The sequence below is a fragment of the Solea senegalensis genome, linkage group LG11 (assembly GCF_019176455.1).
Source record: "Solea senegalensis isolate Sse05_10M linkage group LG11, IFAPA_SoseM_1, whole genome shotgun sequence".
Classification (NCBI taxonomy): Eukaryota; Metazoa; Chordata; class Actinopteri; order Pleuronectiformes; family Soleidae; genus Solea; species Solea senegalensis.
The window spans coordinates 4,649,576-4,664,549 of record NC_058031.1 but is presented as its reverse complement, the minus strand read 5'-3'; the positions used below and the strand labels follow the sequence as shown (position 1 = coordinate 4,664,549).

Below are 14,974 nucleotides of genomic sequence, written 5' to 3'. Positions count from 1 at the left end.
TTAAAACACATCTTATCTTGTAGTTTCTTACAAAACAAAACTAGACTTTACTAAGAAAAGATAAGGTTTGTGACGAGGTTTGGGGAACACCAAACAACATTTTCAACATTTTCATTCATTTTATGGACCAAACAATTAATTGGGAAAATAATCGCCAGATTGAATTTAATGTTGAAAATAATGTTATCTCTAAATAACACTAATAATAATAACAATAACAATAACAATAACAATAATGCTTATTAGTAATGCGGGCCCGGAATTTACATCTAATAAAAACAGTCACAGTTGAATGTTGCTTAATTTTGTTGTGAATGTTCAAGTTAATTCGCGAGGTTTTTAATCCAAACCCATGTGACGATAACAGGAAGTCACATGTTTGCGCACAAACATAAACGACCGAAGAGGCGGCGCCACAGCGTAACTGATCCGACCGACGTCAAGAACCAAAGATTAAGAAACATTATCTTTTTACTACAAACTCCAACATTAACTAATTTTAACACTTGTGCCAAATGTTCTGTCTTTAATAGACGTCACCTCATTTTAGTTTTCGGAATAAAGTTAATTATTGTACTGGCTTCTTGCCAAGTTTTGGTTAACGACACGCTTGACCGGACCACGGGTGAGTCATAAATGTTTTTTCTTTTAACTGCTCTGCGTTCGCTTGTGTGTTTTGATATTTTATATTTCACCTTTAACAAAGCGTAGCCAGCGTAAAATATAAAATGTAGCTGCATTTAAACGTGAGTAACGGGTTCTGGCTCAATGGAAACATCAAAGCCGATTGGGGGAGGCACGTTTTTCCAGTTGATTGTAAAAAAAAATGATTGTCACAGTTGCACTGTGATAGAAAATGCAGCACACGTGTTGACTTTCTCTCCCCTTGTACTTCAGGTTAACTTCATCGGACCATCCTAGTGAACCGTGAATTCAGGCGAAAAGATGGCGAATACACTCACGTACGGAAGCTCCATTGGTGCCTGCAGGGTTGCTTCTTCTGAGAGAGCACAGCTGGCTGAGGAACATGGTAAAACTAAACACACAATTCACATTTTCACCAGCTTTCTTTGAGAAAATATTAATAACAGGGTGTAATTTGCTCGTGCTTCTGTTTCTAAAAGATAGCAAAGGAAACCATGACCCGGAGAGACTTATTCAGTGTCCTTTTGACAAGAACCACCAGATCAGGTCTTGCCGCTTTCCGTACCACCTTATAAAGTGCAAGAAGGTGAGTTGAGGATCTGTTTCACTGTAAATAATGCTGGTTATGACCAGGTATAAATTACAATACATATTGATTCAATTGTATTGTATTCAATCAAGAACATAGTGTAAAATATCAATCCTTGTTTCCCAAACATCAAATGACAATGTCCTCCTAACCAAAGATGTTTATTTTACTGTAAATAGAGGAGCAAAGAAACTAAAGTAATTAATTTCAACCAGGAGAGATTAGTGAATAAAATGCAGTGTGGGAGATGCCAAAGCTGAGGGCACCACATTTAAAAAGACAGCCCTAAAATGATTGGCGGATGTGTTTGATTTGATGCAGTACCAGGTGAAAGCAGTAGGTATGAGAATGTAAATATGAACAAACCTTTATTTAAATTGCTTAATGCACAGAGGAAATCAGATTCTATACAACATCGTCTTGATTTCAGAATCACCCAGAACTGGCCAGAGAGCTGAAGACTTGCCCCTTCAACGCTCGTCACCTGGTGCCCAAGCACGAGCTACCGCACCACACTGAGACATGCGAAGACAGAGTTGTCGTGGACTCCGAGGATGGTGCGATTTGTCACTTATTCAGTCAGTTTATGTGTGTTTTATACAGTTACTGATTTTTTTTTTAATAGGTGGAAACTCAAATGGACGAAATAAATGGCACGTTCCCGTCAGCACCTGGGTAAACCCAGACATGTCTGAGGACTGGGATAAAGGTATGATTAACAGCTGATTGTTTATGTTGACTAGTTCTGATTTTACTAAACTAAATATCTGGTGCAGCTTTGTTGAACATTTGCCCTCTCACATATGGCATTTCCAATTCCTTTTATGTTTATTTACCTTGCAGCAATAACGTGAATTCTGTATTTATACATGTATCCAAATCGTTAACTTTAGTAGTAGTATAGTAGTATAAATAATTGCTTGAGTGTGACAATTTCAGTGAACAACATAGTAATATATGTGTTTTTGATAAATACAGGAGAATTTAAAATGGTTTGTTGTTTTGTGTGTTGTTCCTGGAAGGTGAAACCAGTGAATTGTGGCTTTAAACTTCATAAGCAGAAGATGGAATACTTTTATATTTTACCCAAGATTTTTAATCTAAGGGTTTTGCTATTTTAAAGTAATTGTTCGTGTTAAACCTGTGTATTTGTCCAGACGATGAACACAGATATTCCGTGAAGTGCCTGTTAAACTAATGGTATTTTTCTTCTGCAGAGGCTGATGATAATGCTTCTGCATTTGTGTGGGGTGAAACTAAGGCCTTGCATGTAAGGTAAGTGATTCCATGACCCTGTTTCAGCTTTTTAACACTCGCTCGAGCAGTTTCTATGCTCTGTTTAACTCTCCTTTGTTTTGGTTTCTCCGCAGACAGGAGACGCGGCTTACTGACAATCTTGGCCCAAGCTTTAGAGCCCCCAATACTCTCCCATGGTCATGATGTATTTCATTGATTGTGCTCACGGTATGCAGATGCGTAGTTTAGCCCTGTTTATTTCTAAATATTAGTAGTTCTTTTTTTTAAAGAAGTTCTTAACACATATTGAAGATGCTTGCATTTTTTCCAAATACTTTACCTTGCATGACCCTGTTTGGAAATTGTATTTCTCTTTTTATTAAAGGTTGTTAGTTGGTTAATAAAATAAATCATCTTGTAAATGTGCACTTCTTGACAATGGGAGGAGTTTGGCTTTAACACTGCAAATAGGAATGGACAGTTGTCCAAAAATACTTTTATGAGGTTCTAAGCGAAGGGCGATAATCATGGGTAAGACATCCTGTTGTGGAGTCAAGTGACCAAGGATTAAGTTGGTGTGTGTCGTACCAGTGGGGAAAACTTTTACAGCCAGCATCTGTGACAACACTTGATAGCACAGTGCAGTATTTGGTTGTTAAATATGTTCTTGATTATGTTTCATTAAATTGTCTTGTAATGCTGACCCTTATTGAATATGTTAATGGTGTTGGTGTTGCTTTAGTCAGTGGTTTAGGTGACTGTGCTGTACTCATGTCAGATTTGTCCCGGGGAACCAAATTGTCATTTCTGTGCTATACTGAGAATGTGAAGGATTTGATATTGTTCACATAATTAAAGAGAGAAAAGCTGACATATGGTTAAATTAGTATTTCCATCTTAAGACATGATGCCTCAGGGAGTTATTTATTAATACTAAAAAAAAACCAAAAGAAATGTGTTAATATTTAATGTGTACCAAACTGTGAAACCAAAATCATTTAATAATTGTAATCAGTTTGAAGGTATTCAAAATCATGTACATAATATCCTGGAGAAACAAAATCTAATACTGCAAATAAAGAATAAATTATAGAGAAAAGCAAAACTCACTGTGATAAGAGAGATCATGTCATTGCATGACCACTAGTTGGCACCACAATCCATTTTTAACTTGAGAGGAGCAACCTGAAGCTCACTGACTTAATCGTTCCCTCTGCTACTTCCTGTAGTCTATATAGAATAATGTAATCCTTTTTATTTGATCAAATCAAGTTGATTCAAAATGTCAAACATTTCTTGATGTGGAAAGGTTTCCAGATATAAAATATAAGAAATATAAGAATATAAGTTGAGGTAGTTGGGGGGTTTCAAAGTGTGCAGTGAGTGCCAGGATAATCCCTGTGTGAGGGCATCCTGCCAGCACTCTGTCTTATCTAAGTGGTATTCTTGATTTCATGTGATGACTGTCTATTTTAGTTGTGGCTATAATTGGCTCTGCACTGCTGTCATTGTGTGTAAGGATAAGATATGAGTTCTTGGGACAGAGTATGTACATGAACAGTTTTACATCCAGCTTTGCATCATAAATAGATACAGTTTGTAAAGTTATGTAATATTGCTGATTGAAAGTCTTTTCCCCGGTTTTCTCTCGTCCTCTCCAAATGGCAACATCAAATAAAACTAAAGCGCCCTGGTACATTCTGTGTCCACTTCAAAACACTGAATGAAGAGAACTTCTCAAATCTGACATTGCCAACAAAACCATCTTCCACCCTCCCGCCTCTGAAAACTGTAGGCTGGAATAAATCGGTAACACAGCTCTCATTTTGTCTGCACTGGTTTATCTGGCTTCATATCTGTCTCAACATGAATTATCTGTTTTATAATAACAAATATAATTTTATTTTGTTGGGTAAAGAGTCTGACATCTGTGAAGTCTAGTTAGTGTTGCTTTCTCAACACTGTCATAGTCGTCCCCAGAGAATCAGTCCTACAGTTTGGTGAATCTGCTTCCATGAGGAAGAATGTGACTGACCTCGTTTCCCATGTTGTAAAGGTCCAGTGGATCAGATCTAATAATAAGTGAAGATAAGACTGCAGATTGTAACAAACAAGGATTTCTCCAAAGTGCATCCATGAACTACAGTGGACACTCTTCAACTCTCTCTTCCTTTGTCTTTGTTAGTTTATGCATCTTAGTTTGTGTCATAATCTCTCAACACAAAGTGCAGAATGCACATTCTGGCAGGTTTGTCCCTCCTAAATGTTACACCTGAGACTTTTAAAGAGTCCCTGCCATGAGAAAAGTTAATCAAAGGGAGTAAAGAAGGCCTTTGATACAGTCCACCACCATGTTTTCAAAGTCAACATCATTTGATTTTGGACAAACCTTTCTCTTGGAAAACACTTATCACATAACCTTACTTAGGGGTCCCACAAGGCTTCATATTTGGACTAATCCTTTTCTCCCTCTTCATTAACTCACTGGCTCTAATTTACATAATTTTTTAGCAAAAACCTTTTTATCCAAACATATGCGATAGACTGTCTTCATTGGAGACGCATTTGAACTTTGGTATTTTAAATGAACTCAAAAGCTTATATAAAATAAAAGAAATACTTTAAATTGAGTTGCCTGCTGCTGATTATGTATGTTTTTACAAAGCAATCTTAACATTCTGGTTCATTTATGACACAGGAAAAGACTTACTGTGGTCTGATCACTGCTGGTCTTACGGAGACGTGATTCTTATGTAACTTGTCACATCAGATACCCTGCAAACAAGGTTAAGTCATGCGCTGCAGGCTTGTCACCTGCTAGCGAAAGCAGGGCCTCTCTGTCCGTCTTGTTTTATAATTGTTGATTCTAGGCTTGACATTCTCATATTCTCAAAGACATCTCTTTAGCTGCTCTCTAATCCTGCATCTCTGCAGGAAGCTTGTGGTCCTCTATAATCGCTGGCATTTTACACTGGACACAAACACGCTGCCTTCAATTTCTCCAGTTTCCACTGAGGCTGGATTTTTTAGAACAGCAGCTATCCTTTTTATCTGTACTATCGTTATAAGTGTGAGATCCCTCACATAGCCCAAGATCTGTGATCAGAGTGATAGTGACTTTATCTGACTGCTCTTGCTGCATAAGTCCAATATTTGAACGGTTGTCAAGCCAAACCCAAATATTAAGTTTCATTACAACATCGGGAAGAATCTTTGAATCTGTAACTCAAGAGAAATACGGCACCGGCCTGTTGCTACCTCAGACTCATCCATCTATGTTTTTAACTGTAACACTTATATTGCAGGACGGAGAGCTGGAGACAGTCCCAGATGACACTGAGCAGTGGGCAGGGTACACCATGGAAAGTTCTGTCTCAGATGTAGATGGCGACAAATCTAAGTGAAAATCTGAATAAACGCAAAGATGTCAATCAGTGAATCCAGATCCTCTCACAAACACCATTGCACAGTCAAGTAATTAACGTCCAAACATACTTGACTGCATTGCTGAGCAGGCCTAGATAATTCCACTTCTATCCTGATGGCAAAAGGTCTGAGATTCAAATGTCTTTTGAAAGAGGGTTCACCGCTGGGGCACGGATAGCAGGGCTCCAGTCACAAAGATAGTGTTTCATTATAGCAAACAGTGGCTACAGAGACATCTGTATTTAGACGTGTGGGAGAGAGACGCCGGTTAACAGGGTTCAGAAATGACAGTGCTCGTGTGACGGGTGCAGTGCTGGTGTCTCGGTGCAATAAGGAAACGACACAGAAGAGCAGCTCTTCCTCAGGAGACGGAGAATGTAAGAGCAGGATGTGGTCAGTGTGTGTCAGCACGAACAGCCCATTGACAGTCACACGGTGAAATGTTATGATGTGCTGCAGCGGATGAACCACAAGTTACAAAGATAAATACACATTTGATCATTCAGCTGTCAAACCTACTGACAGCGGTTAAAATACACTGATGAAGTCATCTTTTATCACACATTTGACTTTAGCCATTATTTCACCAGGAGAACACATTGAGACGAAAGACTTATATATTCAGCATGGATTAACAATTGTAGACAGTAGGCCCATAGCTTTATTTTTTTTATTTAAAATAGTTACAGCGAGTAGTTTGCACTTATTTTATGCACTTTGAAGTGTGCGAACGACAGGTAAACTGTAATTTTTTTGTAAACTCTCTTTACAATTTCACATTGATTATTTTTCGAATGACGAAGAGATTGTTTAGCACACGTTTGCATTTATTTCGGCTATTACATTTCAAACATGAATGAATCCCCTTTGGATTAAAGTGAAATCAAACACAGACCTGCAATATGCTTTTATATGCTGTCATCTTGTTCAATTCTCTGAGGAAAAGCAGAGGGAGAATGGGCTGTAGTGATGCACCACCATGAACTACAGAAGCCCAAAGGGAGCAGCAGTGGAAGTAAAAGACAAATTGATTCCATTCATTCATGTTAATTAAATACATTGACGTATTGCCCCGCCCTACAATAATGTGCTCATAAAATAAAAGTGAAATTGACTTCAGATTGACATCTGCTTTTCTGCTGCCTCAGCAAATAAGTGCACATTTATCAACATGGACACCTTGGTGTTGTTCTCCCTTTAATTTGTCACCTCACCTGCATATAAGTCATTTATTCTACAGTCATTCACCTCAGGGACCAAAACTGCTGTACAGGAAGGCAACTGGACCTGTTAGAGTTTCTTAAAACATTCATCTTTCGTCCAAAAGGCTTCCTCTGAAGGTTCTGAAGTGATGAAGTCCAGGACCTGGACCACTGTCAACCTTCACCAACATCTCAGTGACATTGAGGCATATTAATAGAACCACTACACCCCAGTATATATTACAGTGTGCCAGCAATTGAAAATGGATGTGTTTGGTAATCCCCTTAAATGAAGAGAGTACAGTTTGGCTCTTGCTAGAATGGTTTATCTACTGCTTAGTTTGCCTGTTCTGTATAAGATCCAGGGTGAAAGCACCACGAGCAAACATCATCATCATCATCATCATCATCATCTCTGTCTTGTGTAAACACTTGTGGTGTAGTATTTCTATACCACTGACCTAAAGAGTAGGAGATGACTTTACACACATGTATATATCTGTGAATATGACATTCTACAATGATAGAGTGGACTGGGTCACTTGAGAACAGACTGGGAATCCTGCCGGCTTCTAAAACAAGACCAGCACATAACTGGGAGGGAGTTGAACTGGGGGGGACATTTTTGAGAAGCATCTTCTGATCTGTTGCCAGAAGACGAGGTTACGAGCTCACCAACTGCTCGCACCAGAAGGACACTTGGTAACATGGGTACACAGCTGAGGACAGTAGGCAAAAAAAAAAAATATTGGGGACAACTGCACATTACACCTACAGGAGCTTTTAAGAGATTCTATTCTAACATGGTGTTGATCCCCCTTTGTTGCTATGACAGAGTCCACACTTTCTACAACATTAGTTAGTGTGAGTGATTATTACCCATTCCCCTAGTTGTTTTTTTTTCACGTCAGACACTGATGTTTGACAAGAGGGCTTGGCTTCCAAGTCTCTAAAGAAAGGTGGCTTCCCTAAATGATTCCCACAAAGTTGGAAGCATGGTATTTTCCATTCCATTCCATTCAATTAAATTGAATTCAATTCAGTTAGACTCGGCAGAGATAGAGAAGTGTTGTTGAGTGGAGTGAACTTGTCGGTTCCAGAGTCCAGGTGTGTGTGTTACACCACTCTGAAGTGACTCTTTAAGGCACACTGAAATCCGTTGACCTATCCAGAAGGACCAGTTCTTTCACACGTGTTTCGTAAAGGCAGCCTGCACAGCTAATCGTGTTTTTATACCACTATGACAACTGGACAAAACACCTGATTCAGTGATTTTTTAAGAGGTTTCTTCATAGTGTACTTTAAGTTATACATTTTTTTGAAGTATGGTTATATGAGGCTCTCCTAATAAAAGCTAGTCCTGCATAGGTCTAAGAATCTGTCTCTCCCACACAGAAACTTAAGCAGACCTTTAATTAAGTGGCAAAAATCTTTCTGCGCGAGTGTGCGACAGAAGCTCACTCGACAACGTCAGTACCAATAAGGTGTCATCATCACCCCTAAAGTATTCCTTATATATAAATAGCTAGGCCATTGTTTATATTCACAATTTACACATCAGATAAATGTGTAAAAGTGCAATGATAACTTCCCTAAAACCTCAAAGTAAAGCAAAGATGACCAAAGCAAAGGAAATATGCAGTTTCACATTTTAATTAATGTTAAGCTGCAGTAAATATAACTTGTTATTATGAAAAACACTTTGGCAAACAGTAGAATACAGCACTGTTGAAAATAACACTTGTCCGGCTTATAACAGGTTCACTGTATAAGACTGCACCGGATGACGCACAGTATATTAGCTGCTCATTTTCTCTTCATGATACATGAATGATGCTGCTTAATAATCTGTAGGTTTAACCTACTTTACTTTAAAATCACCAAATATAAACCAATCTGGAGATCGGAGTGATTCATGTTTCAGATGATGATGATGATGATGTGATGGTGATGTATGTGTGCGTGGACTTAAAGTGTCAAAGTGGTTCTGAGAAATATGTGCTCAGCTTTGATCGATCACAGTAATGCTTTTGTCATATTATTTTATGTGCAATTTACAGTCATGCAAATCACAAAAAAAAGGAAGAAAACCCCCCCTCCATCTTTACAATGACGGTGCAGATATAATTCACATTCATTCTGTCTCTATTCACGGCACTGTGTTGTATGTAAACCGTCACCTTTTGGTCCATGAGGTGGCCTGTCTCATTTTGTCTGGGAAAACAAGCTAGTGAGAGCATTACCGTAGATGCCCCCTCCCCCCCATACACGCTGTCTCTTTCCTCATTTACTTTATAATTCAGACAAAGCCCTTTTCCAGCAGCGAAGCATAATCCCCCGGGATTATTCTTCTCAGCCTCTCACAGTTTCACTTCATACAACTTCACGTACGAGCGATCGGTCTGTTCTCTTTGGCACAGAATTTACATCACGGGGTGGTCAGAGTGACCGTCTCTAGCTCAAAATGGAAGCGTATCCATGAAGATTTTGTCCACAATAGGCGGCGGGGGAACGAGGTCTTCTAATTTCAGGTAAAAGATTCGCTGGAGGCCTTGTGTGCACAGAGTCCTGAGCTCGGGCAGCTTCCCAAGAAGTCTGGACAAATAATTGGGCCGCAAGGAATCGGAGCCGCAGCCGGATACGTGATCTTTGAGGCAGGTGATGAACTGGTTCTGCAGGTCCTCCACACGTTTTGGCTCCTTGAGACCATGTCGGTCTGCAGACAAACACAAGAGTCATGTTGAGTATGAGACGACGGGCTTCATTTGCACTTATTATCCAGGTAATGCCATAGACATAGAAAACATAGAAAAAGGGACGTAGTCTTCAGGTTTGAAACGTAGCCCAGGAATGGAATTCTATAGAAAATTAGCCAATTTCACACTTTCCGAAGGAGTTAATGGTCTTAAATGCAAGTTTTAAGTTCTGTCAATTGTGCCACATGTGCGTGGACAGCAGTGTGATTGACAGCTGGTATCATCCAATAAGAGCCTGAACTACCTCAAAAAAGGAGCTCATTAAGCAACCAGAAAACTACATCCATTTTATATACAGTCTATGGGGAATACACACAGATTATAAACAGTGTAACCTATTTATGTAATTGTTTTCTATGAACAGGCATTGGAAACAATGCGCTACATTGGATTATCGCAGTGTAAATGTCTATGTGTTTTTAATGGCACTGAACATCATAAAACATCTATGAGCAGACAGTGTACCTGGAACATCTTCACACAAAACAAAAGCTATATTAAGTGGAATGTTACACTGCTGGAGTAATTCCGAGGGCATCGCTGTGGTTATGTTTAGTTGACTGTGATATACACTTTGACATCCCCTCTGCCCTGTATGTGCGGTCATGGTTTCTATTTTTAAACACCTGCCTTGTCAGTCCTGCATTGTGTAACTGCATAACACACACACACACACACACACACACGTGTCCTCACGATCATACAAACACTAACTCCTGATTTGAACTGCTCATGCAATGTGGAAGATAAGGGTTGAAGCCAGGTTTGAATGAAGCTCTCACCAGTGATTATGACCAGAGCTGTGAGACAGGAGAAGGAGGAAACGTCGAGCTTCATGCGATGGAGGCTTTGCGAAAACTCCAAGATGGAGTCAATCCAGTCCCCAAAGCCTCGGACACACTGCTTTTTGTGCAGCACAGACCCGTTGCAGAAGATGAGTTTGTCCGTTTCAGGATTGGACCTTTAAAAAACAAAAAACATTGTTTATTTATCACACTAACACATACGTTGGGTACATGTTGCGATTGATAACTTAAGGGCTGCACTTGCCGATATGCAAGACGGAGGCTGAAGAGTTCAACAAACGCAGACTCCAGCAGAAGGTCCTGGTCTTCTGAGCAGAACTCAGAGAATCCTGGGATGCTCTTCGCCCACTTGCTGATGACGTCCATGGAGGACGTGAGGAGGTCGTAAAACTGTCTGATGTCACTCGCATCCTCTTTCTGGTTCGGAGTGACAACTTTCTCATCATACTGAAAATGAAAGCAGAAGTGTTCAGAGCACTGCCCAAGTGAGGAGTGTAAATTCATATTCTCTTGTCTTTCTTCCTACCCTGGAATAATCAAGTTTCCCAATGTCCGGGTTTGAGTCAATGTGTGCTCTGACGAGGGAAGCGATCATGCTCACGGGAGACGGGATACTTGTCACATCCTGGACGACTTTAGGCTTAGAAGGCAGGCGACCTCTTCGTCCCTTCAGACTGTCTGTTCTCACAACTGGAACAATCATTAAATCATTGTTCAATTTCATGTAGTTTCATCATAATAACGCTACACTGACTGCTCCGGCGTTGTCGTGAACTCACCTTCCCTGACCATTCCTACTGCAAGACACTTCTGAAAACGGCAGAATTGGCATCGATTCCGCCTCCTCTTGTCCACAGGACAGTCCTTATTAGCAAGGCAAACATACTTGGAATTCTTTTGCACGGTACGCTGTAAAATAAAGAAGAATTGACTCAAATACACAAAACTATTTTGATAATCAATTTATCAGTTTGATTTCTGCGATTTCCCAGCTTCTTAATTGTGAAAAATTGTTGTTTTCTTTGCGCCACATATCATAACACCTGAATAATTTTGGTTTGTGGACCAAACAAACATCATCATTTTGACATTTGGGAAACACCAATCAAATTTTCTAATCAAACAACTAATCAATTAATTGTTAGTATAGCAACCCTACACCTGAGGACCCCAAAACTGAACATCCCCCAAGTTTTGGCATTAAAAATGTATTCAACATGTCTCCCCATCTTGATTTTCTCTTCCTTTCCCCTTTGTGTTTGCTTTATTTGTCCCAAGTACAAATGTGCTTCCTAGTTCATATGCTCTGAAATGATCTAATCTTTGTTTATCAGTTGTTCTAGGGAGCTCCGTTTCCTCCCGCAGCCCCATGCAGGCAATTTCCTACCACATTGAAACGCTGCTGTTTGGTTAAAACATCAGATCTCATTACCTTGAAAAACCCTTTGCATCCCTCACAGGTGCGAACCCCGTAGTGCTGACAGGAGGCGTTGTCTCCACACACAGCGCAGCAGCCCTCATTTCCACTTGGACTTTTTAACTTTGGTGATAAGCTTCCATCATTATCTTCAAGGTTGTGTCCTCGCTCCATCGACAAGGCAGGGAAGGTCAGTGCGGTGGGGTGAGGGTGGGTCAAAGTGAAAGGGTCCTGGTCTTGTAAATGTGTTTGACCCAAATCCTCCAAAGACCCTGAGCCAAACGTGAAGAAGGAGGGTGCATGCGGCACTGAGGTCTCCTCTGCTGCCCAGTATCCTGGACTCGGTGAGTATAAGTCCCAGGTGGACGCAGGGTGACTCTGGAACCCAGGAGTTGAGGGAGCAGAGGCTGATGTGGGGCTGCCAAAATAATCTGACCCACAGGGGGACACAAGCTCATCCGGGTAACTCAGTGTGAATGTTCCAGGATAGCAGCTGTAAACCTGGAGGTCATCCAGTTTGAAGGTGGTCTCCTGGCCTGCTGATGGAGGCATGTGGGCAGGGGCCGCAGTGAACTGGCACGAATATGCATCAAAATTGCCTGTCTGAGTGTCCACCAGAGAGCTAATGCTTGGAAGGGACGGAGCGGAGAGGTGGTCCCGTGGGCTGCTCTTATCCACAGCCAACCGAGAGATAAAGTCTGTGCTTTGAAGCTCCGAGCTGCCGAGGCTGTTCTCATAGGCCTGAGCTCCATGCTGCGTGTGTATGCAAGTCATGACTGCGAGACTGAAAAAAGACAGAGAGACAATGTTTGAACCAAGCTTGTTTTTCCTGATCTTTACCTTAAAACTTGGCCAATTAACCTGTTGTGGAGTGAAAATGAACAACTGTGCCTTTATGTGGCCGTCCAAGCTTGGAGATGGCAGGAGCTGATAATGCAGGACTCCTCTTAAAGCCCTTGTAATGTCAGCTGACCCTGTGCATTAGTTGGAGCAACTATACTGTGGCAAAGACACATTTTAAAAGTTTAATTTTAAGGTAAATTAGGTTACCACGATTGAGTTGTACCCACTGCTTTTCATAGAATTGGTTTCATTTCATGAGAAAACCAGAGGTTTTCTCCGCTCTCTGTGGTCACAGTCGTCGTCAGTGTTATCATACTATACATTTTTGGTCAGCTGCACGTCTGTGCAACTCTTCCTGCCATAGGCACAATGCCGACACTGTGACAAGAAGCACGTGTTACACATGACAATAATGTACAGCTACAGTGATGAAGAAGAATAGACAGGATCACACAGAACCCTGATCCCAACGTCATGGGGTCAGTTCTGGACACAAACCCTCAAGAACCAGGGAAAGTTACATGAGTGCACTGAGGAGAAGTGGTCACGCACTTGCTCATTAATTAATCTAGTTAAACTAGTTTTCATTTATTTCCCCTTTCAGGTCTGTGATACTTTTGCACAGCTCTGTGCTGGACACCTGAGCCTTCACACTCATCACCAAGCAACAGAATATACAGTAACTGGTGTGATTTGATGGTATTAATACAATATCAGTGTAGGTTTTGGGGTTTCTCCAAAATGGATCAACCTGGCCCCCCCTGCGACCCTCATGTAGAGGAACAAGTGGTAAAAGATGAATGGATGAACCTGGAATACTGATTTAATGAAGAACCACTCAAGTGCTTCTTAAATATCTTTTTTTTTCCCACTTTACATTAATGTAAAAATGTTTTCCTCAATGAGAATGCATGTCAAATCATAACATAGATGTGATATAACTAAGTTTGCTGTGACACAAAAGTTTGAACACAATGAGCAGAGACAGGCAGACACGCGTTTAAAAATAACTTCAACTTAACTTTGTCAGTACACGAAGTCCTTTAAATGAGCAGGTGTCGTATCGTATGACAAAGTCTAGTGTCTCAAATATTTCTTACCTCTTTCGCCTGTAAGTGTCTGAACCGTCTGTGCCTCACAGACTGCCTGTCACCTTCTGTTTCCCACCTGAGAAGCAGCGCCTTCAGTGCGCGCACTGCGTTTTAATACTGACACCGTTAGCGTACCCATGACGTCACAGAGTGGTTTCCATACAAGGCTGGCCGGTGGGCGTATATTTCCAACCTCCGGCCAATCACGGCCCAGCTTCGACAGAACAGCCGCTGCATGACGCACTCCGGGATTCCGTTGACGCGCGAGAGAGAACCGCGGACACACGCACGCACAGACAGTCAAATAAAACTTCATATTTTCACCAGATAGAAACAGTTTTGTTCTGTTACAAGTAAATCAACCCACACAGGAACATGATGTAGCCTATTCTGTTCCTGGTAGAATGTATTTATTTATTTTTGAGGTGAAAAGTGCAGAACTACTGAAACACATCACAGCACTGCTGCATGTGGTCTGCTCCATAGAGAAGATGACAGTAAACATGAAAAAACAACTATTTTACATGTGGCTCCCACACTTTGTTTAAATCAAATTATTCATCTACTTCATTTATAAACTTTTGAAAAATTATAAAAACTTTATGAAAATTGAAAGTGTGTCTGCTCCCACCAGCAGCAGAATAATCATATGATGGGAGGAGACATCATATATCATAAAAACATCATATATTATGCAGCTAAATATTATAAATAAATAATATATAAGGTGCAAGAATAAGGATGCTTGCACCTTGCTTCTTATTTAGTTATCTTTCTTTCTTTCCTGTTTGGTAATGGTATGTGTGCCCTCTGTCTTTGTCTTATTTCTATAGGATCTGACCATTGTAGCCCCATCTCAAGACTGTTCTCTTTTGTTATATGAGGTTAATTGCCTGATATTTTGCAAATAAAGGAAATGAAGTCCAAAAAAACAAACAAAAAAACAAACATCATATACGTTCA

At 40.4% G+C, this 14,974-nt stretch overlaps 2 protein-coding genes across 2 annotated transcripts; one reads left to right on the top strand and one right to left on the bottom strand.

The window, feature by feature from the left end:
* The first annotated feature begins 386 nt into the window (after positions 1-386).
* On the top strand, positions 387-3,173 carry zgc:56699 (uncharacterized protein LOC405758 homolog). Its single transcript, XM_044038021.1, has 7 exons — positions 387-625; positions 898-1,030; positions 1,125-1,231; positions 1,665-1,791; positions 1,860-1,943; positions 2,452-2,509; positions 2,605-3,173. The coding sequence occupies exons 2-7, from the start codon at positions 946-948 to the stop codon at positions 2,672-2,674; spliced, it is 531 nt and encodes a 176-aa protein (XP_043893956.1). The 5' UTR covers positions 387-625; positions 898-945; the 3' UTR covers positions 2,675-3,173.
* Positions 3,174-6,539: 3,366 nt separating this feature from the next.
* Positions 6,540-14,081, bottom strand: nr4a1 (nuclear receptor subfamily 4, group A, member 1). The gene is made up of 7 exons (XM_044038003.1): positions 14,021-14,081; positions 12,093-12,861; positions 11,440-11,569; positions 11,187-11,350; positions 10,905-11,107; positions 10,637-10,815; positions 6,540-9,814 (listed from the first exon to the last, which is right to left on the bottom strand). Exons 2-7 carry the CDS (start codon positions 12,849-12,851, stop codon positions 9,558-9,560), a joined length of 1,692 nt encoding a protein of 563 aa, XP_043893938.1. The 5' UTR covers positions 12,852-12,861; positions 14,021-14,081; the 3' UTR covers positions 6,540-9,557.
* Between the last annotated feature and the right edge of the window lie 893 nt (positions 14,082-14,974).

Excerpts from the sequence above, each read along its gene's own strand:
- nr4a1 (XM_044038003.1), bottom strand. The coding sequence starts at position 12,851 with ATGACTTGCATACACACGCAGCATGGAGCTCAGGCCTATGAGAACAGC. Across the intron at positions 11,108-11,186 it reads GGAAACTTGATTATTCCAGG|TATGATGAGAAAGTTGTCAC; the intron begins GTAGGAAGAAAG and ends TTTCATTTTCAG. Across the intron at positions 9,815-10,636 it reads AGCTCTGGTCATAATCACTG|ACCGACATGGTCTCAAGGAG; the intron begins GTGAGAGCTTCA and ends GTTTGTCTGCAG.
- zgc:56699 (XM_044038021.1), top strand. The coding sequence starts at position 946 with ATGGCGAATACACTCACGTACGGAAGCTCCATTGGTGCCTGCAGGGTT. Across the intron at positions 1,031-1,124 it reads ACAGCTGGCTGAGGAACATG|ATAGCAAAGGAAACCATGAC; the intron begins GTAAAACTAAAC and ends TGTTTCTAAAAG. Across the intron at positions 2,510-2,604 it reads ACTAAGGCCTTGCATGTAAG|ACAGGAGACGCGGCTTACTG; the intron begins GTAAGTGATTCC and ends GTTTCTCCGCAG.